We start from the raw sequence: 26,855 nt of genomic DNA on the forward strand, positions 1-26,855 counted from the left end.
AAAGAGACGCCCTGCCCGAATTACTGTCTGGATTCCATTTGCGTCACTATTCGATGGCTCCCATGTTGGGAAGGCAGGGGGAAGGGCAGGCAGCGAGAATTCTTTCCCTTTTCTGTGAACCAGGAACGCATGCCTACTTCAGAAAACCTAATGCACTTGGCGTTTTTCTTACTCTACCTTTGAAATCTCTCCACTGAGAGTAGCTGAAGAAAGCATGCATTCCACCCATCCCCTCCCATAAGTTTAACATAGTATCTATTTAGGTGGCTATTAGATGCTTGAATTTTAAGCCACTGTATTTTTACAGCTGTAGAACCTAGTTGATTAAATCAGCCTTGAGTTGATTTAACCAGCAGCCATGGGTTTGTTGTCTGGCCTCCATCTGCCACTGCTTGCTTTGGGAAAATGTGATCTTAGGTCTATTCTTGGAAAGTGCACTGTAATACTTATTTAAACATTTATGGCAGTCTGACCACACCCTAATTCTGAATGGCACTGAACCTGAGGGATGGCGTGCCTCATAAAGTATTTCTACCTGGGTGCTGACCCCAGGGATTCTGATTTAAGTCATCTGGGATGCAGATGCACTAAGTGAGGCATCAGGATGAGCGATGATTCAGATACACTACGAAAGTGAAAGGTTACTGATTGGAGTACTGTAAGGTGAGGTTTGGCCCTGGTCTCTCTGTGGCCAGCAATTTGGCCTTAGGATAAAGCGTTGTTGTCTTCCTGAAAATATTATTGTCCCCCTTGTTCACCCAGAGATGCCTGCAGCCCAGTGACCGCATGTTAACTAGGGTCACCTAACCTCCAAGCTGCTTTCATCGTTTCAGGGCAGTGGTTCGAGAAGTGTGGTTCCAGGACCAGCAGCAGCAGCAGCGCCTGGGAGCTTGTTAGAACTGCACATGGTCTGACCCCACCCCAGACCTGCTGAATCAGAACCTCAGGGGTTGGGGCCCAGCCTTCTGGGCTTTGGTAGGACCCCCAGGAGATGCTGGTGTGCTTTCAAGTTCGAGAAGTGCTGTTTTAGTATAGAGTCCATCTTGAATTTCCCTCCCATCTTTCCCCACTTTCTTCTGCAGTCATTGGACAGCATTCTTTTATTAATTTATAAATATTTAGTGAGCAGGCACTGTTCTAGGTGCTGGGGTGGGGAGTGGGGGCTGGAATCAGGGGTGAACCAGCCATAGTGCTTGTCCTCAGGGAACTTAAAGCAAGAGTTGTCAACCCTAGCTAAAAATTAGAATCACGTAGAGCTTTTAAAATCCTGATGCCTCACTTGGTGGGTCTTTCATTCCAGGTTAATTACATCAGAGTCCCTGGGGGTCACTGTCCAGGTGTAAACACGTGTGTGCTGCATCCCTCGTGTCTCCAGCAGCCTCAAACCTGCGGAGGCTGCAGCTGGCTAAAAGGGAAGAACAACAATCAGGCAGTTTCAAATCAACTTGATAAGATGAAGGTGGGGTAACTAGAGGCTGCAGTGGAAACATGTGGGAGGGTTGCTTGACCCAGGCTTGGGTTGGGAGTAGAGGAGAAATGTCTGGAAAAGCTACTCTCAAAAGTTTATTTAAAGGAAGACTGAAAGAAAGATAGAGAAATGGTTTAAATGTGGATCCACAAGTGATTTCAAAACAAGTCATGGGAGGAGAAAGTCAGGAGACATGGCTTCCTTCTAGTATGCCAGGAATTCATCCTCTCTGTATCTGTGTATGTCTCAACTTTCCATGTCATTGTGTAGCAAAGGGCGACCAGATGCCACGCGCGCAGTGGATGGCATGCCCTTTGATTCTGTTTTCCCTAGTTAGAAATCTCTACTCGGGCTTTGTTTGAAGGACCACCTTGAAGCCCAAAGCTCACTTTTCCCTTCTGTCTTTAAGAGGAGACTGCTCAGGGATGTAACCCACCACTCCAGTGGCCGTCCTCTCAGCAACAGATTCTCTTCCAGAGAATTTTGATTCTACTGTCTTGCAGTGAATTGACTAAGAGGGTTGTTTTGGTGGTTTTTCTAAGACAAAAAGGTAAATGTTTATATAATAACTAATTCCTTATTCACAAATCTCTCCACTAGTGATTCAGAAGGTCAGGTGGGGGAATTTAATGTGAAATATTAGCTGTCTTTGCCAGTTGCCATACCCTGTTACCATGCTGCAAGCCAGAAATAGAAGTGACCTGTTTTCAATGACATCAAAATTTAGTGCTATGTTGATGGTGCAGAATGAAGATTTTTTGACACAGCGAATGAAATACATACCATTGCATTTCTGGTTGTGATTTAGCTGACCAAGTAGTTCAGTTACAATTGTATTATTTTTATTCCTGGAGATCGTTACTCTGAATGAAAAATGCTTCAGTATCCACACTGTTGAGATGTGGATGGTGAACATTACTTAAAACAATTATTTTTTTTTCTTTCTCTGCTGTAAAAGAGCTTTATGAGCATGTAGAATTTAGAATATAGTTGGTAGCACTTAAGTAAGAAATTAAATGAAAACATGGAAATTTGGGGGGGGGGGTTGAAAAATAAACTCAACTGTCAGTGAATGTATGGTCCCTCCTGTGACCCGCATCCTACCCTTAAACCCCTTCTCATGTAATGGGGAGACCCGAATAGTAAATACATCCAGTGTACATAAATCTAAGGACAGGACTGTTTTAAAAGGGCATTGATGGGGAGGGTTGTGCTGGGGGCCTTTATCATCTTTTATGAGAGGGGCATATTCTTCAAAGTATCTTCTAATAGTAGGTGCTGGTTTGATTTGATTTCTAAATCACTATGTTGTTGTTCATTGGCATATTATTTCTCTTGGCTCTGATTACCAACGCATCAGAAGAGCTTAACACAGCCTCTCACCCTTAAGTTTGAAAGGCTGTGTGTTTGTGAAGGTGACGGTGATGTTGATAGCTATCAACCCAGTGTTCGCATTACGCCTTTCTCCTTCCCTGCCTTCATATGATAAGACAGAGGCTGACAGGCATGGTATTCGGAAACCCTTGAGTGAAAAAGCATTTTAAAGAGAACACATACGAGATTAACGTAGTTTAAACATTCTCATCACCTTTTAATGCAATGAAATGATTAGATAATTCTTTTGTGGAATATATTTTAAACCCAAAAGTTTAAACTTGAGCGCATTAGGAGTCATTGGACTAAATTTGAAATATAAACGTTCGTGAGTCCATAATTGAATAGATTTAACTGCTATCTGTGGAAAGAATATCTCTTCTTCTCCAAGGACCTTTCTTAAATTCTGCAGGTCTTTTGTCTGTTGTATTGAATAATGAATATTTTGCCCACTAAAATTGGCCATTAATTATTTCCTCAGGTTGCAGCAATAATTACATCTTTCAAGTAAAACCTAATTAGCAGAAAATACCTTGCCAGGTGATGTGGGATTGCGGGGAGTTAGTCACTGCCTAGAGATAGCATGTTCGCCATGCAGTAAGCAGGATTTGTCGTCTCTAGCTGATTTCCAGCAGTTATACTTAGGGAAAATAGACTGGACTACCTCAGGATGGGAATTTAGATAAAGTGGATCCGTAGACACCATTTTTATACTAACATCATGTAATCGTGATGTCATCTCATAATTAAGAATTCTATTACCTTTCATTCGTTCATTGATCCAGTCATTGCAATTTTAAAGTATAACATTTCAGATTTAGTCCACACCTAATGCAGTCCAGGTTTAAACTTTTGGGGTTAGAATGCATTTTTCAACGTAATTTTCTAATACTTTGATTGCACTAAAAATTAATGGTGATTTTGACACAATGTTAATCACTTATTTGGTCTCTTTAAAATGGTTTTTTTACTTGAGGATTTCTGCTAAGTGCTGGGGACGAAAGAGAGAAAAGGTATTGGCTTTTGGGAAAGCTCAGTCTGTTGGGAATGTAAATGCAAATGTTCTAAGAAATGATTATGATGATGAATATACAACTATGTGATGATATTGTGAGTTATTGATTATATAACAAGAATGGAATGATCATATGGTAAGAATGTTTGTGCCTGTATGTTATGTTGAATAAAACAAATTAATTAGTTAATTAAAAAAAAAATACTGGCTTTTGGGAAAGCTCAGTCTGTTGGGGATGTAAATGCTTTCAAGTATAATCTATCCTTTTAATAGATGTGTGTTCTAAGGTGGACCAATTGTACCATGTTAGTTCAGTGTTTTGAGAGGAGGTAATCTTTGTGGTGGACTTTGGCAGATGAATCTAAGAATGACTTCAGAGAAGTGGATGAAGAGAGGTGTTCTGGGTAGCAGAAACAGCATATATTACAGAGGCTTATCAGTCAGGGTCCTGCCAGTAAAGAGGGTAAAATGAAGGAGCTATTAGTTGGGGTGTGGCAGAGTTAAGGGTGTTGGGCACTCAGTCTTATCAACAGTGGGAGGCTGAATAGGCAGGAGAGGTGATGCTGTTGCCAGAACCTGGAAAGAGTGGCAGCCTTGAAAGAGGGAAGAAGTGTGGCCATTGGCAGAGCACTGCAGCCACCACCCAAACCGTGCCTGACTGGGAGGGAATGAGGAATGAACACCTGGCCCCTCTTTCCCTTAGCTTCTGACTTCCTATTGGTATCTCCCATTGGCCAAACCCAAGCAGAAACCAGAGGGCAGGAGAGCCCAGGTGAAGCAGCCTGTTCTCCGTTTCTCCGGGCAGGCAGTGGGTCTGGAGAGGCAAAGGTTATCCACCCAAAAGTGTGGGGTGTAAACTGGGTGTGTGAAGAGGACCAAAGAAGTTGGGAGCTGCTGGAGCATGTAGATAACCCCAGAGGTGAGTCTGGAGAATTCGGCTGATGGAACCAACTTGTAAATAAATGTTCTTCTATATTTTACCTAAGCCTTTTATCATATAAGCCATACTTGGGAGTGGGCTTGATGCCTGATGTTACTGGTTTATTATTTAGGGACATTAGAATTTTCACGTATTACCATTTGTGACTCCGTAGTGGGTCAAAGTCAATTAATGGGTCATCTCAACATTTTTTTAATGAAATAAAATTAGCTGAATCCATTGCATGTAGTAAAGTTGAATGATGTTTTGTGAAATTTTTGTGAGTGGTTTGTGTAATGTTTAGAATGTAAAGTGTATACCTGACTGAGTTGCAGTGAAAATTTTGAATAAATACTGAGCTAGAGTGTGAAGGTAGACTGAAGAGAGGGAAAAATTGACTGGCAGCGTGGTTGTCCAAGTTTAGCAACATAGCTTGCAGTAACTTTTTTTTAAGTATACTTTATTTCTGCATTTCTTTTTAAAGCCAAACTACAAAGAAATGAAGACTCAATGTCATTGTGATATTGAATCCATGTCTAGGGTATTAAACTTCATCTCAAGTAAGCTGAGAAAACCTGCCAGAGTCTCTGCCTTCCATTTTCTTGAAGTTGGCTGACAAGAACGTTTACCAAGTGCCCAAAGCCTCCTTAACCTCTGTGAGGAATCTGATGTCTTGTGATTACTTTGATAGTGCCTATTTTACTTAAACTTTTTAGTAAGTTTTATTTGTTAGGGATATGTGATAAAATCATTTAGATGTGCCTTGGTTTAGGGATGAAAGGCCTTCCTCTATAAAATCAATTTAGTTGGTCAGACTGTTCCTAGTTAGTCAGAATGACCTTTAATAAACCCAGCTGAAAGCTAGACAAAATGTTTTCTCTCTCCACTGAGAGGACGTGTGGCTCTTTGGAAGAATTATTCGAGAACTTTCTGATGAAAATACTTACTCTTCCTAAAGGAAAAACAGTAATCCAGGTAGACGTGCACGTTTTCTAAATTCCCTGGACAGCAGGGGGAAATTTTAATTTTTTTCTACAAATAGTTTAGATCTCTATGTTAGCATATAGTTTCAGCCTTCTCTTCCCTGCACATTGTTTGTCGGAGAGACTCAGAAGTGTGTGGCTGGATCTATATCGGGCTAGTCCTTTATAGTAGCTATAAAGGCCTCCTTGCACGTGGGGGGAGTATGTAGGCGGGGTGCTCGGAATTCACTCTAGGGTGTGCACGCCTCACCTCAGGCTTGTGAGGGAGATGGTACACTTTCACTTACCCCCTTTCACAGGTGAGGAAACTGATGTGTTAGAAACGAAGCAGAAGGTTCTAAATCTAGTGTTCTTTAAGGTCATTCACCGGAAGGTGAAATTTAATAGGACATAAGGTGTATAACCTATTTAATAGGAGATAAGGTCCTAGAACTCATTTCTGATGAAACAAACTAATTGTTCTTGCTCAGTACTATCAAATGTCAACAGGCTGTGAAGTCAGTCGGACCTGAATTGGAAGCCTCATCTCCTAGTTGTGGGATTTGGGCCTTTTCTGAGCCATACATTGCCCTTTAGGAAAATGGGGGGTATTTGCTCCTCTGCAGGGTTTTCATGAGGATTGCGTGTGCAAATGGCTCGTCCCCTGTTCCCTGAGTACCTGCCATAGTATGCACTCAGTAATGACAATGATATATATTTTTTAATTTTTAACATGTATACAAAGCAAAGAAAGAAAAAAAGCAATAGTTTTCAAAGCACTCATCAGCAAGTAGTTATAGGACAGATCCCAGAGTTTGTCATGGGCTACCATCCCATCATCTGAGGTTTTTCCTTCTAGCTGCTCCAGAATATAGGAGGCTTTTTTTTTTTAATCATCACAGTTGACTTTTTTTGTGTGAAAAATAACATATACAAAAAAACAATTTCAAAGCACAGCGCACAACAATTAGTTGTAGAACAGATTTCAGATTTGGTATGGGTTACAATTCCAGTTTTAAGTTTTTACTTCTAGCTGCTCTAAGAACTTGGAGACTAAAAGAAATACCAGTTTAATGATTCAGCAATCATATTTGTTTGTTAAACCCTACCTTCTCTGTATAACTCCACCATCAGCTTTGATCTTTCTATCCCACTCTTTAGGGGTATTTGGGCTATGGCCATTCTAATTTTTCATGTTGGAAGGGGCTGTCAATAATGACAATAATATTTTTATTATCAGTGTTGCTTCTTGAGAACAGTAGTTCGTAAATGCAATCCCACAATGGAAACACTAAATGCTTTCAGTCCTGACTGCTTGAAATAATATTAATAGCTAAGATTTATGTTATTTACCATGTACTAGTCGCTGTACTCTGTACGGTTTGTGACTTATCTCTTTTAATCCTCATAAGAACCTCTTGAGTCACTGTCTCCCATACCGGAAAACTGAGGCTTAGGCTGGGAAACTTGCTCAAGTCACATAGTAGGTAGCAGGGTGTGCTTATAACTACCACATTATGTTTCCTTTCTAAAGAAGTTTGAAAGGAACTAAAGCATCAGGATCGAGAGTTGCTTCCCAGAAATCCTTCCGTAGAGGCCAGATTGTCAGTCGCCATCTGCCAGGTGCCACATAACTGAGAAGCACCAGGAGCTTCCCACATGCCCAGAGAGCATCAGCAGAGTCAAGCTGAGCTGTGTCTCCACACAGAGCCAGGGGAGAGGAAGCCCTGACAGCTGCATGGGCCCGAGTGGTGTGTTACTGACTGTTATAGGGCGAGGGGGGTGCGAGGGTTTGCGTGCCGGTAGGACAGAGTTCCGTGGGTCGGACCCCGACCTGTGTGCACTCACATCTGGTGACTCTCAGTGGAACAGTCGGGTCGCCTTATTCCAGATGTGCAGCTCTTTCCCTCCATGGACTTCTTTTTAAAGGAATGAGTTGGCTTCCCTGAGAGAGGGGAGGTAATGAGGGTGATTCCTTTTGCCAAATCCATGACTAAACTGGCTTCCAAAATGCAAAACTAATATGTTTGGTCATGACCTGATTTATAACTGAGGTGAATAATAACAGCACAGGAAAACCACACTACTTCAGGCCAATCTGAATTACAGAAAAGTCCAAGCCACAGAGTATTTCAAGTGATACTGTCTTATATACTGTGAGGAAAAATTAAAGACCAAAAAAAAAAAAGGAGAGGGGTCAGAAGTCTTGTCACACCATCCTTATTGAATGGATGAGGATCGCTCACAATTCAAGGATTAGTGATAATCACTTGTTTGTGATTTGGTTTTTTAAAACGTGAAGACATTAACTTGCTTGCGTAATTACAAAAGCACTGAACACATTTGTGCCTAGAAAGTGAAATGGGACAAAAATAATCCTGAGCTCCAAGTGAAAAATCTGAATTAAAAAAGGTTTCATGGGATGTTGAATTTGTTTATAAAACCTTGGAATAACTTTCAGTAATTCATTTCCAGTTTCACAGTTGCCTTTTCAGCTTAGGAAAAATGCAAACTGGTTTAATGACTTTCCCAATTAAACTTCCGTCCCTCTTCTGGCTTCCAAGCCTTTTCTGAGCCTGTAAGAGTGATTATCAAACAGGGTTATATATAAAAATCTTTGGAGGTGGGTCTTGAGCATCAGAATTTTTTAAAAGCACTCGAAGACCATTTGGTTGAGCACCACTGATCTCTTGGTACATGATGGTTTAGAAATGACTGAAACCAAATGAGGCCAACTTGCTTATAGCCTTCAGTGGCATCAGGTCTTAGGACTGGAACACTGGGGCGTCTCAGCTTGGGAAGTGCTGTCCCAAGTGTCTCACAGGTGGTTCCCTTCGTGGCTGCCCCTGTCTTTTCTCTAAAGTCCCTTCATGTACTTAAATCGTGAAACCTATGCAGTGAGTAATTCCTGTGCTTTAGCAGAAAAGCAGATATTTCTGCACTAGATAGTTTTCTTACATAAGAAATAAAATTCTCTAAACTCTAGTCTACTTAAGAACTGGGACTTGGTTTTGTTTTTGTCTTTGTTGACTGGCACCCAGAGCCTGGCACATGTAATGGCCTGCTGTGAGTATCAATTATTATTGTTGGTTATTTTCATTTTTTTTTTATTTTTGCTATCTCAGTTAGAGTTTACTTCCTTACCAACCTCTTCTCCTCTGGGATCTAGGCTTGTCCTAAATATGTATGTTGGTCAAGGGGGAGGGAAAGAAGTTTCTTCAGGTGCAGATGGAAGTGATGTCACAAGTAACTGCCCTTTAAAGAGAAAAAAAAAACAAAACTTTTTTGGCAGGTGAGAGTGGGATACGTAAAGGGAAAAAAGAGGAACAAATGGGAACAGATCGGCATTCAGTATTCAAATTGAGTCCCACTCTCATGTCAGTGTTTGTAGGTGGTGTTATTACATGTAGTATTGGGTGATGGAAGTTGTGCAAGTTCTCATTTTTCACCTTAATTGCCTGCCTGAAAAGATCCTGACAGCTTCAAAGGTTACTGCTGTTTGCATTGTTCATAACTCAGAAGTAATATGCATGTGCAATTTGCTTCATTATGGCCCACTAATAACCAGTCCTGGAGAGTCTTAAAGGGACCAAAGGAGCCATAATTTGACATGATCATTTTTCCCTTCTCTTTCTCCCATCATTTACCATCCCAGTTTAGAGTTAGCCACAGATGCTGTTGTGATATGCATTGGCTTTAACCCTGATTTTCTTTCCATAAGCTTAGTATGATAGAAACACTCTTAAAGAGAGTTGTGTGTTTTTTTTCAAACTAGAAAAACAAGACAAGTAATATTTTATTTTTTGGATTTCGGCTTCAGGTGCAACAAATTAAGTTAGCATTGCGAATGTTTTATATTTTGGTTAAGATTTAGTCTGGCTATGTGTAACTGGAAACACAAAAATCAAACAAAACAAAATTCACACAACAGTGGCTTCAGTGAAAAAGAAGTTTATTTCTCTTTTACTTTCAAGAACTCAGGAGGCCAATGGTTAAAATTAATTGGGTAGATGGAAATACTAGTGGTCAATGAGAGGAAGGGGTGAGGGGTATGGTATGTATGAACTTTTTCTTTTTTCTTTTTTCTGGCATGACGCAAATGTTCAAAAAATGATCGTGATAATGAATACACAACTATGTAATGATATTGTGAGCCATTGATTGTATGCCATGTATGGAATGTTTGTATTTTAAGAATGTGTGTTTGTATGTTGTTTTTTAATAAAAATATTTTAAAATGTAAAAAAAGAATAATATTTAATACATTAAAAAAAAAACAAGTCTGGAAGTGGTCAGTCCATCCTAGTATGGTGCTTCACAGGGTCCAGAGATCCAGACGGCCATCGTGTTGCTCCGCCATGTAAGATTTCCATTCCCAAGATTATCTCAGCTCAGGAGTCCAGTCATTCTTACTGCAAACAAGGAGGAGAAATACTATAAAGGAAAAATCACATGCCCTAATTCTGTTGGCCAGAGCCTAGTCACATGGGTGTACGTAGCCCAAGCAATGCTGGGGGATGTAGTCTTTAGACCAGGCAGCTGTGTTTCTGAGCATTAGAAGGGAGAGGAGGAAAACAACTATTAGGCATAGCCACCAGTCTTTGCCGTTTTATGTGGATGATGTGCTTTAGATTATCTATGCATCTTTATGCCACAGACAACAAAATGGAGATATCCACAATAGCACAATGTACTTTAATTTGAAAACACTTTATGAACTAAAGAAGTGAGAAGTAATACACCTAACACGTTGCATATTTATTCCTCATTTCAACCCTAAAATGAAATTACTATCCTTATCAGTATTATGCAGATGAGAAAAACAGGCTTTAAGTGGTGACACAACTTGTGTTGAGTTGAGGCAGTTGAGCTTGGAAACTTGTGCAGAGTTGCCTTGTGATCCTTAAACCCCACCAAGATGTGGGAGCTGTGTCTCTAACTAGAGGGTGTTTACAGCTGTGGATCTCAGGTACTCGGGAACCAAATCTGTTAAAATAGTGAACTCAAAACCAATCCTGAACTCAGTTTGTTTGTGCTTGTTTTTCTTCCTATTGTTGATTAATCCTTTATACCCACTCCTTTATGAAATTTACCATTTACTAGAATTCAGATGCAATATAACCTGACTTTTCTTTAACCCTGTTGGGATTCTATGGGGCCTAGAAGGGCCTCAATCAATACTTATTGATTAATTAGCTAACTTAAATGTAACCAGGTTTTTAATCGGGGTAGTCAGATTTTTGCTATATATCATTGTTTTTGTTTTGAAAGGTGTGCTCTGCTTCAAGTGTCTTGGAATGTATAGTGTTTTTTTTTTTTTTTGAGAACTCAACTGCAACATTTATTTATCATAAAGAAACATTAAAAGTATAAGATTGCTTGATAAACACAAACATTTGAAGTCAGGAGTTAAATTGCAGTTGTATAATTTCACTTTTGTAATTTGTTTTGGTTACACAGTGGGAAGAATAATCTGATTCATGCAAATAAGTATTTGCAAATAGTAATAATTCATATTCCCTCATCCAACAGAATACTGTAGAAAAACAGGATGTTCTTTGATTTAACTGGATGGCAAGTGAAGGTTGACTTCTTCACAAACATGAAATCTACTGATCAGTTCAGGCTAATCCACTGTTAGTTTTCAATGCATTAAAATTTGACATATAATATTTTTTAATGAACACATTGCTCTAAGTTTCATTTTCTTTAGTAACAAATTTTAAGTTGTCTACAAATATTTTAAATTATATCAAGTTGGTTTTAGAACTCCTGAATCATTTCTGCCAAATCTTCAGAAGGAAGTGAAAGCGTTTACCTATATCAGTTTTTTTCCCAAGCACTAATTTGGGTACTAACTTTACTATTTTTATTATATCCATAACCACTTGTCCTACTATTCACTTAATATATTTCATCAAGTTGATCAGCTTTTAAAAAAATATAGCCTCATCCTAAACAATAATAATCTGGAGATTATGGGTTTGATATGGTAGTTATATTTTTATAATACATGTTGAAATAAATATATAAATACTTCTACATTTTCAAAATTAATTTTTTCATTTGCTGGTGATAATACACTTTCAGAAATTAATGACCACAATGCAAAGAAATATATTTTATGGTTTTTGTGTCATATAGTTACGTGATAATTTTTTAAAATACGGAATTATTATTATGATAACTAAGGTAACTTATTAAGGTAACTAAGGGTTCCCTATTGGGCTTCAAGCTACATACTTAAAGGAGATTTCACAGAATAGTGTGTGGTGGCAATAAAGGATTTAATCTAAGAAAATAAACATATCTGTAAGAATTTAAGCTGTAGTTTTTCCACACCAGTTACAAGGCAGGGATGCCATCTCTATATAGAATTGCACTGGTTCCTTGGGTTCTTAAGGTCAGTGGTATCAATTACTTTTGAAATAAATGATGTAAAGAATAGTGGGGGAAGCAAAAAGGTAAAGAGTACCTCCATTATAATTTTGTCTTAAATGATAGTAGCCACTGACCTTTCAAATATGTTTTTTTTCCCTGTTTTTTTTTGTTTTTTTTTTATTAATCAAAAAAAAGAAAAGAAATTAACACAACATTTAGAAATCATTCCATTCTACACATGCACTCAGTAATTCTTAGTATCATCACATAGATGTATGATCATCATTTCTTAGTACATTTGCATCGATTTAGGAAAAGAACTAGCAAAACAGCAGAAAAAGATACAGAATGTTAATACAGAGAAGAGAATTAAAATAATAATACTAATAAAAAAATATATATATATAAAAAAAGGAAAAAGAAAAAAACAAAAACAAAAGATACAAACAAACAAAAAACCATATTTCAGGTGCAGCTTCATTCAGTGTTCCAACATAGTTACATTACACTTAGGTATTATTGTGCTGTCCATTTTTGAGTTTTTGTATCTAGTCCTGTTGCACAGTCTGTATCCCTTCAGCTCCAATTACCCATTATCTTACCCTGTTTCTAACTCCTGCTGGTCTCTGTTACCAATGATATATTCCAAGCTGATTCTCAAATGTCGGTTCACATCAGTGGAACCATACAGTATTTGTCCTTTAGTTTTTGGCTAGACTCACTCAACATAATGTTCTCTAGGTCCATCCATGTTATTACATGCTTCATAAGTTTAGTCTGTCTTAAAGCTGCATAATATTCCATCGTAGGTATATGCCATAGTTTGTTTAGCCACTTGTCTGTTGATGGACATTTTGGCTATTTCCATCTCTTTGCAATTGTAGATAATGCTGCTATAAACACTGGTGTGCAAATGTCCGTCTGTGTCTTTGCCCTTAAGTCCTATGAGTAGATACCTAGCAGTGGTATTGCTGGGTCGTAATCCATTCTGCCATTCTATGTCTTTTGATTGGGAAATTCAGTCCATTAACTTTTAGTGTTATTACTGTTTGGATAATATTTTCCTCTACCATTTTGGCTTTTGTATTATATATATCATATCTGATTTTCCTTCTTTCTACGCTTTACTCCATACCTCTCTCTTCTGTCTTTTTGTATCTGACTCTAGTGCTCCCTTTAGTATTTCTTGCAGAGCTGGTCTCTTGGTCACAAATTCTCTCAGTGACTTTTTGTCTATAAATGTTTTAATTTCTCCTTCATTTTTGAAGGACAGTTTTGCTGGATATAGAAGTCTTGGTTGGCAGTTTTTCTCTTTTAGTAATTTAAATATATCATCCCACTGTCTTCTAGCTTCCATGGTTTCTGCTGAGAAATCTACACATAGTCTTATTGGGTTTCCCTTGTATGTGACAGATTGTTTTTCTCTTGCTGCTTTCAAGATCCTCTCTTTCTCTTTGACGTCTGACATTCTAACTAGTAAGTGTCTTGGAGAACGCCTATTTGGGTCTATTCTCTTTGGGGTGTGCTGCACTTCTTGGATCTGTAGATTTAGGTCTTTCATAAGAGTTGGGAAATTTTCAGTGATAATTTCTTCCATTAGTTTTTCTCCTCCTTTTCCCTTCTCTTCTCCTTCTGGGACACCCACAACACGTATATTTGTGCGCTTCATATTGTCATTCAGTTCCCTGATCCCCTGCTCAAGTTTTTCCATTCTTTTCCCTATAGTTTCTGTTTCTTTTTGGAATTCAGATGTTCCATCCTCCAGTTCACTAATTGTAGCTTCTGTCTCTTTAGATCTACCATTGTAGGTATCCATTGTTTTTTCCATTTTTTCTTCTTTGTCCTTCACTCCCATAAGTTCTGTGATTTGTTTTTTCAGATTTTCTATTTCTTCTTTTTGTTCAGCCCATGTCTTCTTCATGTCCTCCCTCAATTTATTGATTTGGTTTTTGAAGAGTTTTTCCATTTCTGTTCGTATATTTACCATTAGTTGTCTCAGCTCCTGTATCTCATTTGAACTGTTGGTTTGTTCCTTTGACTGGGCCATATCTTCAATTTTCTGAGCATCATCCATTATTTTCTGCTGGTGTCTGGGCATTTGATCAGATTTCCCTGGGTATGGGACCCGGCTGGTTGAAAGGTTTTTCTGTGAAATCTCTGGGCTCTGTTTTTCTTTTCCTGCCCAGTAGGTGGCGCTCGTCTGTCTGTGGGGCCCACCAGTAAAAGATGCTGTGGCTCCTTTAACTTGCCAATCCGAATCTCACAGTCGGCCCAGGAAACCGCGCGTGGGGGGGGGGGGGGTGTCACCGGCCGCCGCGGCTTGGGGGAGTGCCGGTCCAAATTGCCCAGCTGGCCCGAGACGCCAAGCGTGGCGGGAGGGCCCCGCTATCCAACGTTCCCAGTCAGACCGGGGAGCCACGTGCGTGGAGGGGACCCCAGTCGCCAGCCACCCCGGCCGGGAAAACGCGCGCCCCTCGGGTATCTCACCACAGCGGATTCTCCCTGCCCATTCAGCCGTTCCAGAATGGGATACGCTGTCTTTTTGGTCTCTGTCGTGGCTCCGGGAGCTGTTTCGTATTGTTTCTGTTTCTTTAGTTGCTTTTCTGGAGGAGGAACTAAGACCCGCACGTCTTACTAAGCCGCCATCTTCTCCGGAAGTCCCCTGCATCCTTTCTTTTCCCAGTAGTGGATCACTGTCTAGGCCAACTCTAACCCACCTGGGGCCTGGGCTTTGACCCTCATCTTCAGGATACTCTCTAAAAAAGTACCCTCTGTCTCTGGGGCTGGGTCCTGAGGCCGGCTCAGCGCCTACCTCTGTCCTTGGATGCTTCCCTCTGGGATCACTCCGGAATGTATAGTGTTTTGTTGGGGTTTCTACAGCACTTCACTTCCTATCTGTATCATGAAATCTTTATCTCTTTCTCTGAGGCACAGACTTCTAGGTTCTATGGATGGCTCATCACACATCTGCCTTAGACCTCATTTTTTTTGTCCCTCAAACCCTTTCACTATCTCATTACTAATTTACTCTTGATAACTCAGACTTATAAGAAAATCTTTATTTCCATTTCTTATTTTGGAAATCTTATATTTCTCAACTGAATCCCATTTCTCCCCCAAATCCCCCAAGTCCACTAATTCCTCTTCTAAAACACAGACCCTATCATTTTATTCCTTCAGTTGCTCCCTGTTGCCTGCACAATTTAGTCTGAATGCCTTGAGCATTTCAAGCCCTCTACAATGTGGTCCCAGTCTGCCTCCAAAGGCTCTTAGGGTGTCAGCCGCACTAAACTTCTTGCCAGTCCCTGCACGTTTCTACTTCTACACATTTGCTCAATTTTTGTTTTTGTTTTTGTTTTTTCTATTTTAATTCAGCATTTTCTCACCTTCCTGACCATGGAGATTTAGCCTAAGGTTTGTGTAAAATTTTCATGCCAGAAATTTCCCAGATTCTCACTGCTAGAAGGAGTCATGTTTTGTTTCAGGAGCAGTTAATGTATTCTTCTCTCTGTTGGCACACATCACAGTCTATCTTGGATGATTAACTGTGAATTGTGTTTGTTTCTGGTCAATTGTGAACCTGCTGGCCTTGATTTCCCCTAAGCAAGTAGCACATGGCAGGAATTCAGTAAGTCTTTTTTGAAATGATTTCAGTTTGTCTCCATTTAGAAAGTCAGAGCTCTTAATTAGGCCTGAACAACCTCTGAGTTCATCTTTTGTAACCTCCTGACAACTTCTGGCCTCTTAATACACACTACAGAAAATAATAGAAATGGTTATCTAGAAGGATCATTTGGAAGGATTACTATTCCATTTTTCATAATACTCATGTAGCTTTAAAGCAGGATGTTATAGTTTGATGCTGCCAGAAATTCAATATACCAGAAATGTGCTGGCCTTTTATAAAGGGAATTTATTAAGTTACAAGTTTATAGTTCCAAGACCATAAAAATGTCCAAATTAAGGCATCCAGAGAAAGATTCCTTGAGTCAAGAAAGGCTGATCTAGGAAGGCACATGGCTGACGTCTGCTGGTCCTTTGGCTTCTGGTTTCAAACAACCTTCTGGGAATGGTCTCTTTCTGCATCTCCATGTCTCTGTCTGTGTGGGCTCTGAGTTCTTTCCAAAACGGTTCCATCTTAAAGAACTCCAGTAAGTGACCCACCCTGAATGGATGGAGACAACTTAATGAAAAAAGGTCCTACCCTAAACAATATTGGGTCAGGATTAAAGAACAAGGCTTTTCTGGGGTGCGCTACAGTTTCAAACTGGCACATAGGGTTTCTCAACTTTGGCACTATGACATTTTGGACCAGATAATTCTTTGTTATGGGGAGTTCTGTGCAGTGTAGAAAATTTAGCAGCATCTCTAGGTTCTACTATGTAGATACCAGTGGCACCCCCTTATGTCACCCCCACCCCCCATTTGTGCCAATGGAAAATAGCTCCAGACATTGCCAAATGTCAGCTGAGGGCAAAATTACCCCCAGTTGAGAACCACTGGTTTAAAGTATCTCTATGAACATTCTGTAATTAATAATTATTGGCTCTTCTGTCCCTGTACCTTTCTATAGTATCCATAAATTTCTTCTCTGTGTCTTTGGTCTCGAACTCATTGTCATTCTTAGATTCCTTGTCCTTACCTAGCTAGGAATGATGCTCTATTCTCTACTCTTCCATTCAAAACCCTGCTGAATTTCCATTCATCAGTAAAGGGCCCTGTCTACCCACTCCCATTATTATGCATTTTGTGTCATTGTGTAGTCCTCTAAATAGCCTTAAACGTGTGTGCCTTTATTTATATGAGAGTATCTGTGTATACTGGCACAGTCATTCAGATATAAGTCTAGTTTCTGCCTGATTATAAACTCTGCTGGGCTGGATGCTTATCTTTATGCCCTTTGTCCAGGGCATTCATTCATTTATTCCACATACATACATCCTAATGATCACTGGTTATATACAGAACTCTGGGCAAGGATTTATGGCTCCTAAGTTCTGGTCCCTTAAGGAGCTTCTATATTACAACTATGTATAGTACAAAGCATGGATCAGAGTCTGAGAGGATGGGTAGGATTTCCTTGGGCAAACAATTCTAGGCAGAAGAAATGGAAGGTTCCATTTCCTTTTTTCTTGTTGCCTAGCCCCACCCACCAGCAGTCAAATACCTGTTCTTCTCTTCCAAATAAATGCTTAGAAGTTCTTTCCATGGGCAGGGTGACACCTAAGTCTTCCCTAAGCATTTCCTCATGGTCTTTTTTTTTTTTTTTTACTTTTTTTATTGTAAAGTATAACATTTATACAAAGAGATAACTTTCAAAGCACACTTCAGCAAGTATTTACAGAACAGGTCTTCCTCATGGCCTTTTGTACCACATGCTGCTTGGATCCGTCATCAGGTTCATTCTGGGGAAAGCAGGCATGTTTTTGCGTGTGTAGGATGAAATGGGACCAAGTTTTAGCTTTTCCCCTATTTGAAGCCATGTTGTTGTGATCGCCCCAGACTCTAGGCTTCTGTGTACAGATGTATAATTGTTCACAAGTATAGCTGGCAGCCACGACAGTCCCTGGCAGGCAACATGGTGGATGCTTGGGTGAATAATACCCTGTCACAACTGAAGAGTGTCGACAAATAGTGTCATTTCATATAGAAAGAGGTGCCCATTCTATATTTAGGGAAGAATAGCTACCATCCTCAAGCAAAGTCTTTGATGACCCTAGGGTTTTGGTAAGTTGGTAAAGAGAGGGTTTCCTAGTAAGAAGTGTCTATCTTTAATAACCTTGACCCTCTGGCTATGGCCATACCGGAAATCAAGAAGTTGCAACCTACTGTATTTGTTTATGAATCAGCCTCTTGGAGTGTTGGCCAAATGGTTCTTGGTTGAATCATGTTTATTCTTTCACTTGCAGCAGGAAAACTCAAACTACAAATGTGAACGTGAGTGCTTTTTTTTTTTTTTAATAGATGATGTGACTGTGCTGAACAGTGTCCCCGACTTTGAGATATTTCACTTATAAAGTTTACGGCAACACTTAACTGCATCTGGATTTCACATTGAATTTGGGACGGCAAGAATCTCACTGTAATTTGCACTGACTTCTCTGTAATGGAAATTATGGCTTGGGAAAAGTTTCAAATGACATGTCTTTAAACTAAGGAAAAGTTGATCCATTCAAAAGCTGGTTTTGTGCAATCGTAGGACTTTTTTTTTTGAAAGGGCCATTGCCAAAAAGAAGTATTTATTTCAGCAGCTGAAGTAAACTAGCCACGAATTAAAAGTTTGTATTTGTAATTAAGTGTTCAAGGAGCATGATGTAAACAATCTATACCCAAGTAATGATAGATAGGCAGACAGAAGGGTAGATATAAAGTTATAGAAAATGTGACAAATTGTTAAAATTGGTGGATCTGAGTCTTCAGTTTTCTCATCATAAAGTCAATGGATCATTATGGTCATTCATCAATTATTGCATGTCTCTTACCTGACAGTCACTGAACTGAGAGTTGGAGAGATGAAGAGGGGTGAGGATGTACACAGTGTCCCCACAGTGACATATTATGGGGACAGTGCTAGGTATGAAGTGCTGCAGAGAAAAGAGGAGGCCTCTGACTAACCTGGTCGTTGGTGTTATAGAAGGCTATGCTAAATAAGCTCTAAAATTCTGTGCCCTGTGAGTTGAGCCACTGGGCGAAGGCTGAGCACAGACTGCATTACTCCTGAGTGATTCCAAAGAAAAGTGATGTCCACCCCAGAGCTTCAGAAGCACTCTTCTGCCTCGGTGGAGCTTTGGCCTCCCCTGCAGGGTCTTCCAACTCTGCAAATGGCTCACCCCCTCCACACCCACATCCCCCCAGGCCTCCTGCTGTTGCTTTACACCCTTAGAAGAGATCCTGCTGTTTGGAGACATAGATTTGAAGAAGGCCTTCTCAGGGAGTGTGATGTCATACCTTCCCCTTGCTGCTACCATTCTGAGTCTGCAAATAGCTCCTCATTGCCAATGGAGGCCTTATTAGGTTTGTTGAAAGGTAATGCGGTTGATTTCTGACTTTCTTAAGTTATAAGTAATTCCAGGAATATAAAATTCCAGCAATGTAGACTAGCTAAAGCACAACCAAAGTCCATGAACTCATTAATTAGCCTCAGTTACCCCAGCAAACAACCCTGATAGAGTTTGTATTTATGCTTGAAGATAGCATTACAAAAGACTAGTAGAAATCTCACAAATATGAACACTCAGTTACTTTTGATTCCTAGCAGTAGGACTTATGAACTTGGATTTTACTGACTGAGCAAGATGATCTATAGTATTTGCCTTCCCTTGGTCATGTTACAATTCATGATCTATTGAGAAGGGTCTGAATTCTGTCCTTTCCTTTTTGCTATCTGCCTTGCTTTTCCCCTTGCCACTTGAGAAACAATGGGAGCTGGTACCATAGCATTGAGCCCTTTGCCATTTAATTGAACCTATAAAATCATGAGTCACTAGTACCACATGAGCTACAGACAGCTTCCACTTTGTACCTGTGTCTAGTGCTTTGTAACCCTGAACTTATAGAGGATTTGCTCTAAGATAGCAGAGAGAGAAGAGGCATATTTGAAGTCAGCAGATAGGTTTTTGCTTGGGTATTTTACAATAAATTTTAATATTTGCATTCTTTTAGCCTTCAATCAACTTGAGATCTGTGAGTGTGTAAGAGAAAGAGATGCATCAGGATGGCATGAGGCAGAAAACATTGTCATAATCACTGTCAGGTATTTGGCTACACCCTGCCCTGCTGAAAAATTTGTGGTTATCTTCCATCACTTCTTAGTGATATGAAACAGTTAGGTGTTGTTCTGTGTAGCTGTAGGCAGTCAAGGTATATACATCAGACTTTCTCACCCACTTGCCAGCTTAAGGAGTATCACATGGCTAAGAAAAATTCAAATGTTTCTATTTCACCGATCATTCGACCATTCGCTAAGGTAGATTGTTTCTCTCAGCAGTTGCAGCCAGTTTTCCCATTTCAGACTTTTATCAGCATCATAAACAAGCCAGAGTAGCATCTGGGAGATTACGTGCTATAGCCATTTCAATCTACATTGAATTTCTTATTGTAGCAGCTTATTTTATGAGGGAAATTTCTCAGTGCTGTGACACAGAGTGTAGGGAAGTTCTTTTTATCGAATGCAGTAATCACCAATGAATAGCGGTAATCTATTTCATTCTGATAATGATAGTTCTGTCTGCTTAATTGTCACTTGGAGTCCATCATTGTGCAGTGCCTGGGAACGGCGCTGCTGCGAAGCCCAGTCCCTTGTCCCTCTAGTTCCCTCCTGATTGGAATGATTTTCTAGTGCTCTCCTACAGAGAGTTTTTAGCAGTTTCTTTTCTGTCAGGTTGGGAGGAATAATGAAGGCAGCCATTATACTTTACTGAATGTGAAGTGCTTAACAGAGCAATTAAAGCCATGATGGTGAGTCCTGATCACACCAGCCAGTCAGCCAGGGAGCCGGTGAAGGAACTGACGTCTATCTGTGGCCGGCAGCCGACGCCATGCGTCTGGCGGTCGTTGTGCCAGCCTCCCCGGTGTCTGGGCGCCAAGCACCCAATTTTGTTTTAGTAACTCAAAGCTTTCATTGGTGTTCTGAAAGTTGTCAAGGGAAACGTTTGATCTGAAAATGTCTTAGTCTGGGGGCTGTCTGTCCAGAATCTCTACTTTCTTGTCTGTTGGAAGGGTCTGCTTTCTAGAAGAAGAGAAGCTTGGCTGAGGTGTTCCCAGATGGTCTTTTTGTAATGGAGAGGGTGGCTGGCATTCCGGAGCTGCCAGGAGCCCCTTTCACCACACATGGTTTAAGGACATGAGAGTCTAGTTTAGTTTATGGAAGGTGATGAAGCAAACTAGGAAAACAATTTCAAAACCTAGCTTTGCAAATAGTGCTGGGCATTCTTGATTCACCATGAAGCAAGATTACAAGATGCAGTTTGTCTGAGTGTCGAAGGCCCATACCATTTATTAGAGCATCAGGGAGCTGTAGAATTTTATGTTAGATACTTCCTTTCCCTTCCCTATTGTCTCCTTTCCCCAAGGAGGTACTTCTAGGTTGAGGAATAAAAGAATAATATAAATGTATGTGTGTGTGCAATACATCCTCTCTTACACACACAGACAATAAAAGATTAAAAATATTCAAGGAAACTTGGAGAAGTGATATTTAAAATGCTTTAGAAGTTGTGTGGAATCAAGAGAAAGCTTTAGAAGATGGTCTGTGGGACTGCTGTAAGTCGGAGATTAGTTACAGAATAAAGATAAAATCAAAAAGATATTATGAAAGTGTTTCTTGGCTCTTAACTCTTTACCCCTTTATGCGTAAAGTTTAGACTCAAAACAGTGCTATTTTCTTTCTAACCAATATACCTTATGTAATCAAGAACCTAAATATCTCTTTGAAGGAATGGTTTATAGTGAAGCAAGTGAATCAGAAGTTAGGCCCCCTCAGCCATCAATGTCTGAACTTGAATTGAAACTATTTTGTGAGTGTTTGAGAAATTTTCAACAAAGATATTTACAATCATTACCTTGTTTTCTCTTCCATTTCTTTCCATTTCTGCATTTTTTGCCTCCAATCTTTCTTTTTTTTTTTCCTTACTTTGTTAACCACCTAGAAAGACCTTGTGGGATTGGTACGTCAGTTACTGTTTGCACACATGGCTTGCACAGCATTCAAATGGGCCATTTTTTTTGACAAAACACCTTTTCCTATTGAGTATTGTTCTAACTGGCTCCTCTCTGGTCAAGTGCACAAAGCATTCCTCTCAGAAACTTGGATATGCTTTAGAATTACAGCAAATTTAGGTTAGTGCAAGTAAGTATTGTATTGAGAACATTTTGCTTCAGGAGTGGTGTCTATGTATAGAGAAAAACACATAGTATCTGTAGGCTAATGACCTAGGAACAGCCTCAGCTGAATATCCAGTCATCGTAGGAGGGAGGGGGAAATACTGTGTTACTGATCTGTTCTCATTGGCACTGCCAAAACCTTAAGACCGGACTTGATGGAGCCATTCAGAGAATCTTTGTCTCTTGTTTCAGAATTTGGCTTTCTCGGACCTGCAATGGCAGAGATCCAGGAAGCAGGATTTGTGAATAGAGTGTCCCTGAAATTCTTGGCATTGGAAAAACAATAAAAATAAATGAGATTCTTAACTCTAATACCAAGAATAAAATTGGCACTACTGTTCAGTTTTAGTCTGGGAGTTGAAAGCCTCCTAAATTGATTTTTATGCTATCATTTTTGTCACCGTGCTCCCTGCCACTGTGCCTGCCTCTCCCAGCCGGTCACGTGTTAGTTTGAAGTTTGTGTCTGTAGCTGCACAGCCACCAGGCGGGGTTGACACTTCCGGTGCAAAGGTGCTTGAAACAGCATCTGTCATTACATCAAAGAAGGTGCTATTCCAAATGCAGCTGGAAGATTTATAAGAACGAGATGGTTTTAAACAAGGTTATAATGAAAAGAAACCTGTGTTAAATGCCTCATCCTTTTTCTAAGAAAATACTAAATGTATTCACATTTCTCCCTTCATATTCTTATTATTTAAATATCATTTTTGCATATATTTATCACTATCACAATCATTTTTCCACATGAGAAGCTGTAAAACAAGTTTCTGTTTGTCGGAAGTGCATTTGTGTGTGTGTGCCATCCAGTAGAAGCATGGTAACAGAGAGTTGCTTTTAATGTTAAATTCTATCTTTTCAAGGGGAAGAAACCCTCTGGTGAATATGGTATTTGTTAACTCTGAACCTGTTTGAGAATTTCTGATTGAGAGTTTAGAAAGTTATAATAAACTCATTATGAATTTAAGAAGGAGAGAGCCTGCTCTCCAGAATAGGCATCCAAACCCAGGAAAGTGGTCAGTGAACAAGAACAATGCTCAGTAGGTTTTCAGATTGATGGCGCTTTCCACTGGCAACTAATTTGTTCCAGCATTGCAATGAGCATAATTAACAGAGACTTTCTTTCTTAGGCCGATTAAACACAGAAAACCATTCCAACATTGTAACTGTAAGCTGTGAAAACCAATATTTATGAGGAGGATTGTGCAAAAGTTTGTATGACAGATGGGCATTTTACCGTTGATGTTTGGAATTCCCTTAAAGTAATGCAATATCTTATTTGTGAATGAAGGAACAAATGATTGTGCTTTGCTGAGTTTTCTTTAAAAAGAAATACACTAAACCTTTTTCTCTGTTTAGCCTCTGTTTCTTTTTATTAGGTGGCCTCATATATTCTAATGCAAAAACTGAAAAGTATTAATTATGTTTTTATTACAGATACAGATCCACGTGTCTTAGAAAAACAAGAATTACAGCAACCAACTTATGTTGCCCTCAGTTACATTAATAGGTAAGCCATTTTCAGAATTTATGGCATATTTTTTATTTTTAAAATAAATTTATTTTTAAATATATCCCTCTAACAGCAGAAAAAATGTTTTCAGTCTTAAAATATTTACATGAGATTAATTTAAAAGCAACCTTTTTATGCTATTTTCTTATTTCTCTGTTGGGGACATGTAGAATTGTAGTTCTCTGTACATATGGCTGAAAACATGACTGATTTATAAGCTCATTCTGGAAACATTTTGTATGCAGAGTTAGAATATGCTCTTTTGATTTCATAGGGCTGTTTGGGGGGATTAATGGATTTATGTTTGAGCGAAACTTTTAAACCCAGGGGTGAAAAGGTACTTTATGAATTCAGAACATTGTTGAAATATCAGAATGTAACCAACTGAAATATTTGATCAGAAAGTTATTTAGTAGCGGCTCATCTTTTACTAAAAACGTTATTCTTGACAACTGACCTTGTCTTTGCCAAAAAACATGAGTTTTTACTGAATCTGAATGTGTGAGCCCAACTTTAGAGAATACTTTATAAATTGATATATCAGGTCTAAAAGAGGACTTAGTGTTTGCGCCAACTCAAATAATTAAGAAGACAAATTTTTGGAAAGAACCTGAAATCAAGTTAGGTTAAGAAAACACACACTTCCAAATAGAAAAAGGCAAAAGTAAAAGCAAAACTAGTTTTTACTGAGAATGTAAAACTCACTGCTCGTAATTCAGTGAATGAATTTCTATTGACTATCCCTTTATATAAGGTGAAGAGTGTTTCCAGTCTCTTGGTACCAAAGTGAGGTTCAAGGTCTGAAGCTGAAACTTGGGAATGAATCATCTTTACTGTTTCATTTTAATCCTCTTTAGAAAACTTCTTTATCTCTTGCCTAGATAGAACTTTGAATTACTCATCTGTGCGCAATTTCAAGTTTCTTTATGAGGCATGTTTTAAAAAAGGATTCATTAACATAAACATCAATTTGTATGTTTCCTTTGGATTTCCAATTTATCACCCTTCCAACGAAGTGAGATAAAATTTCTGTAGTTTTTCATCACCCATAATTTTTGTGATATTTAAGTAAACACATTCAAAATCACATCAGTTAAAAGTAAGGATATATATGCTTCTCTAGGAATCTCACAGAACCTGTGTTGTTTTCAGTGATTAGCCAGGGTTTTACTAAGTCTTGAATTATACGTTAGAATTATGTGAATTTAATGATATATTAACTAGCCTACTAATATTGGGGGAATAGACTGAATAGGCTAATAGAGTAATTGTGGTATTAAGTAGGATTTTTAATAATGTAGTTATTGTGTTTGGAGGCAAATACGTCACCTATTGTATGTACAAAGTCATGTAATTAAAGCCTTATAGAAATAAGAATCTGTAACATATATTCTCCCTATTTACATTGTCAGCCATGTCAGACAGCAAGTATACGATAATTACGCCTGTATCATTAGGTATTTAGGTACTCACCAAGGTAATAAATATTCTGCAGGTATGATTTGGAATTACAAAAGAAGACACAGAATAAGTACAAAGGCCACACACAGGAACCACCAGAGACTTTACTCCATTATGATAGCCCAGCATTAACTGTATATACTGTAATCCTTTTGCGTTAGGGTGTGATCAGTGGCTGTGATACTTCTTGGATAAGGCTTTTGAGGGAAAGTGAGTCATATTTTTAACTAACCTTTTATTATGACAGCTGTATTTGAGTATTGTAGAAAATTAGAAAATCAAGCAAAAATATAAAAAGCTAAAACATAACATTTTCACCCCCGATATCATTCCTCGTAACACTTTAACACGTTTTTTAGATCATTTTCTAGAAACAATGATCTAAATTTTCTAAAAACAATGGTTAGGTTTATGTGTCATCTTGACCAGGTAATGGTGCCTAGTTGTCTAGTCAAGCGAGCTCTGGCCCAACTGTTAGTGCACAGATGTTGCCTGGACTTAAATCATCAGTAAGCTGATTGCATATATGCCTGATTGCATCTCCAATCAGCTTTCAACAATGAGAGATACTTAATCCAATCAGTTGAAGGCTTTAAAAGGAGAAGTGATGATTTCAGCGGTCAGAAGGGAGAATTTTCATCTCTACCTCAGCCAGGAAGCTTCTGGTGAATTCATTGAAAACCTTCATTGGCATTGCCAGCTTGCAGCCTACCCTAAGGAATTTGGACTTGTGCATCCCCATAATTGTATGAGATACTTTTATAAAGTCTCTTATTTACAGTTATCTCTTATTGGTTCTGTTTTCCTGGAGAACTTTGACTAATACACTGTACATACTGTTTTGCAACCTGTTCTTTTTTTTTCTAATCAATGATTTCCACCTTCATTTTAATCTTATCTAATGTCCAGCTCATATTCATACTTCTCCAGGTGATCTAAGTATATCCTATATAGATGTTTTGTCTAATCCAGTGTCCAACAGAGAACATCATATTGTACCTGCCTGTTTTAACCCTCAAATCTTTTAATATGACGCAGTCCCTTTTATTGACAATGACTTATTGATGAGTGGGACCATTTGGTCCATTAAATGCTCCCACCTTCTGAATTTTCTTTTGGTTGTCCCTTCCTAATATCATTTGGCTTGTTCCTCTGTACCTTATATTTCCTCTAAGCTGGAAGTTAGTTCTAGAGAAGATGGGTCTTGAAGAGGACGCTTCATTATATTTAGAGACCTGAGAAAATAGTGAGGGGATTTTCCAGATGAAGTCCTGTCTGTTAGAGAAGTAGACAGATGTGGCAGATCAGTAAGTTTACTAGTGATCTTTGAGTGAAGAGAAATACTGTGTATGGAAAGTTGCCCAGGTTACTGACAACTCCTCTCACTCAGGATCTATTTGTAGACAGTGCCACATTCATAATGTAGTACTTAACACATAGTCAGCACTCAATGGCTATTTGTCTGTGGGTGGTAAATAACCAAGTAAATGAAAGAGAAGGCAGGACAAGTGACAACTGCATAGGAGTCTGGTGGGGGGGAGGGGGATTGGGGGAGGGCTTTGATAAGAGAAAGAAATACACAGTATTAAAATTCAGATGAAGCCTGCACAGATTCAGAAAGGGTATTATGAGTTAGTGATGTGAAGGAAAATCAGTTTGATAGCAATATCCTGAATATAGCAGAAAAGAGAACTATTAAAAAAAAAACACACAAAGTCAAACAAGTAAAAGGTTTTTTTCCCCCATAAACCTCAAGTAAAATGTTTTTTTTCCTGTAAACCTCAGAGGGAAATATACTGTAATTTTACTGAGCAGTGAAGACAAGAAATAAAATACTTTTTTCTCTGCTCATATATCTGTTTACACAACCCTTAAGTACGTTT

General features: G+C 39.0%; 1 protein-coding gene across 1 annotated transcript in view; it reads left to right on the forward strand.

Annotated features, from left to right (window-relative positions):
* The window catches only part of JAZF1 (JAZF zinc finger 1), a 390,681-nt gene that overhangs the window by 184,628 nt on the left and 179,198 nt on the right, over positions 1-26,855 (forward strand). The window contains exon 2 of the mRNA XM_077120999.1: positions 23,436-23,508. Within this exon, the coding sequence (XP_076977114.1) occupies positions 23,436-23,508 (73 nt within the window). The remainder of the gene's footprint in view (positions 1-23,435; positions 23,509-26,855) is intronic.

This window comes from Tamandua tetradactyla, chromosome 1 (genome assembly GCF_023851605.1).
Source record: "Tamandua tetradactyla isolate mTamTet1 chromosome 1, mTamTet1.pri, whole genome shotgun sequence".
In the NCBI taxonomy this organism is placed as follows: domain Eukaryota; kingdom Metazoa; phylum Chordata; class Mammalia; order Pilosa; family Myrmecophagidae; genus Tamandua; species Tamandua tetradactyla.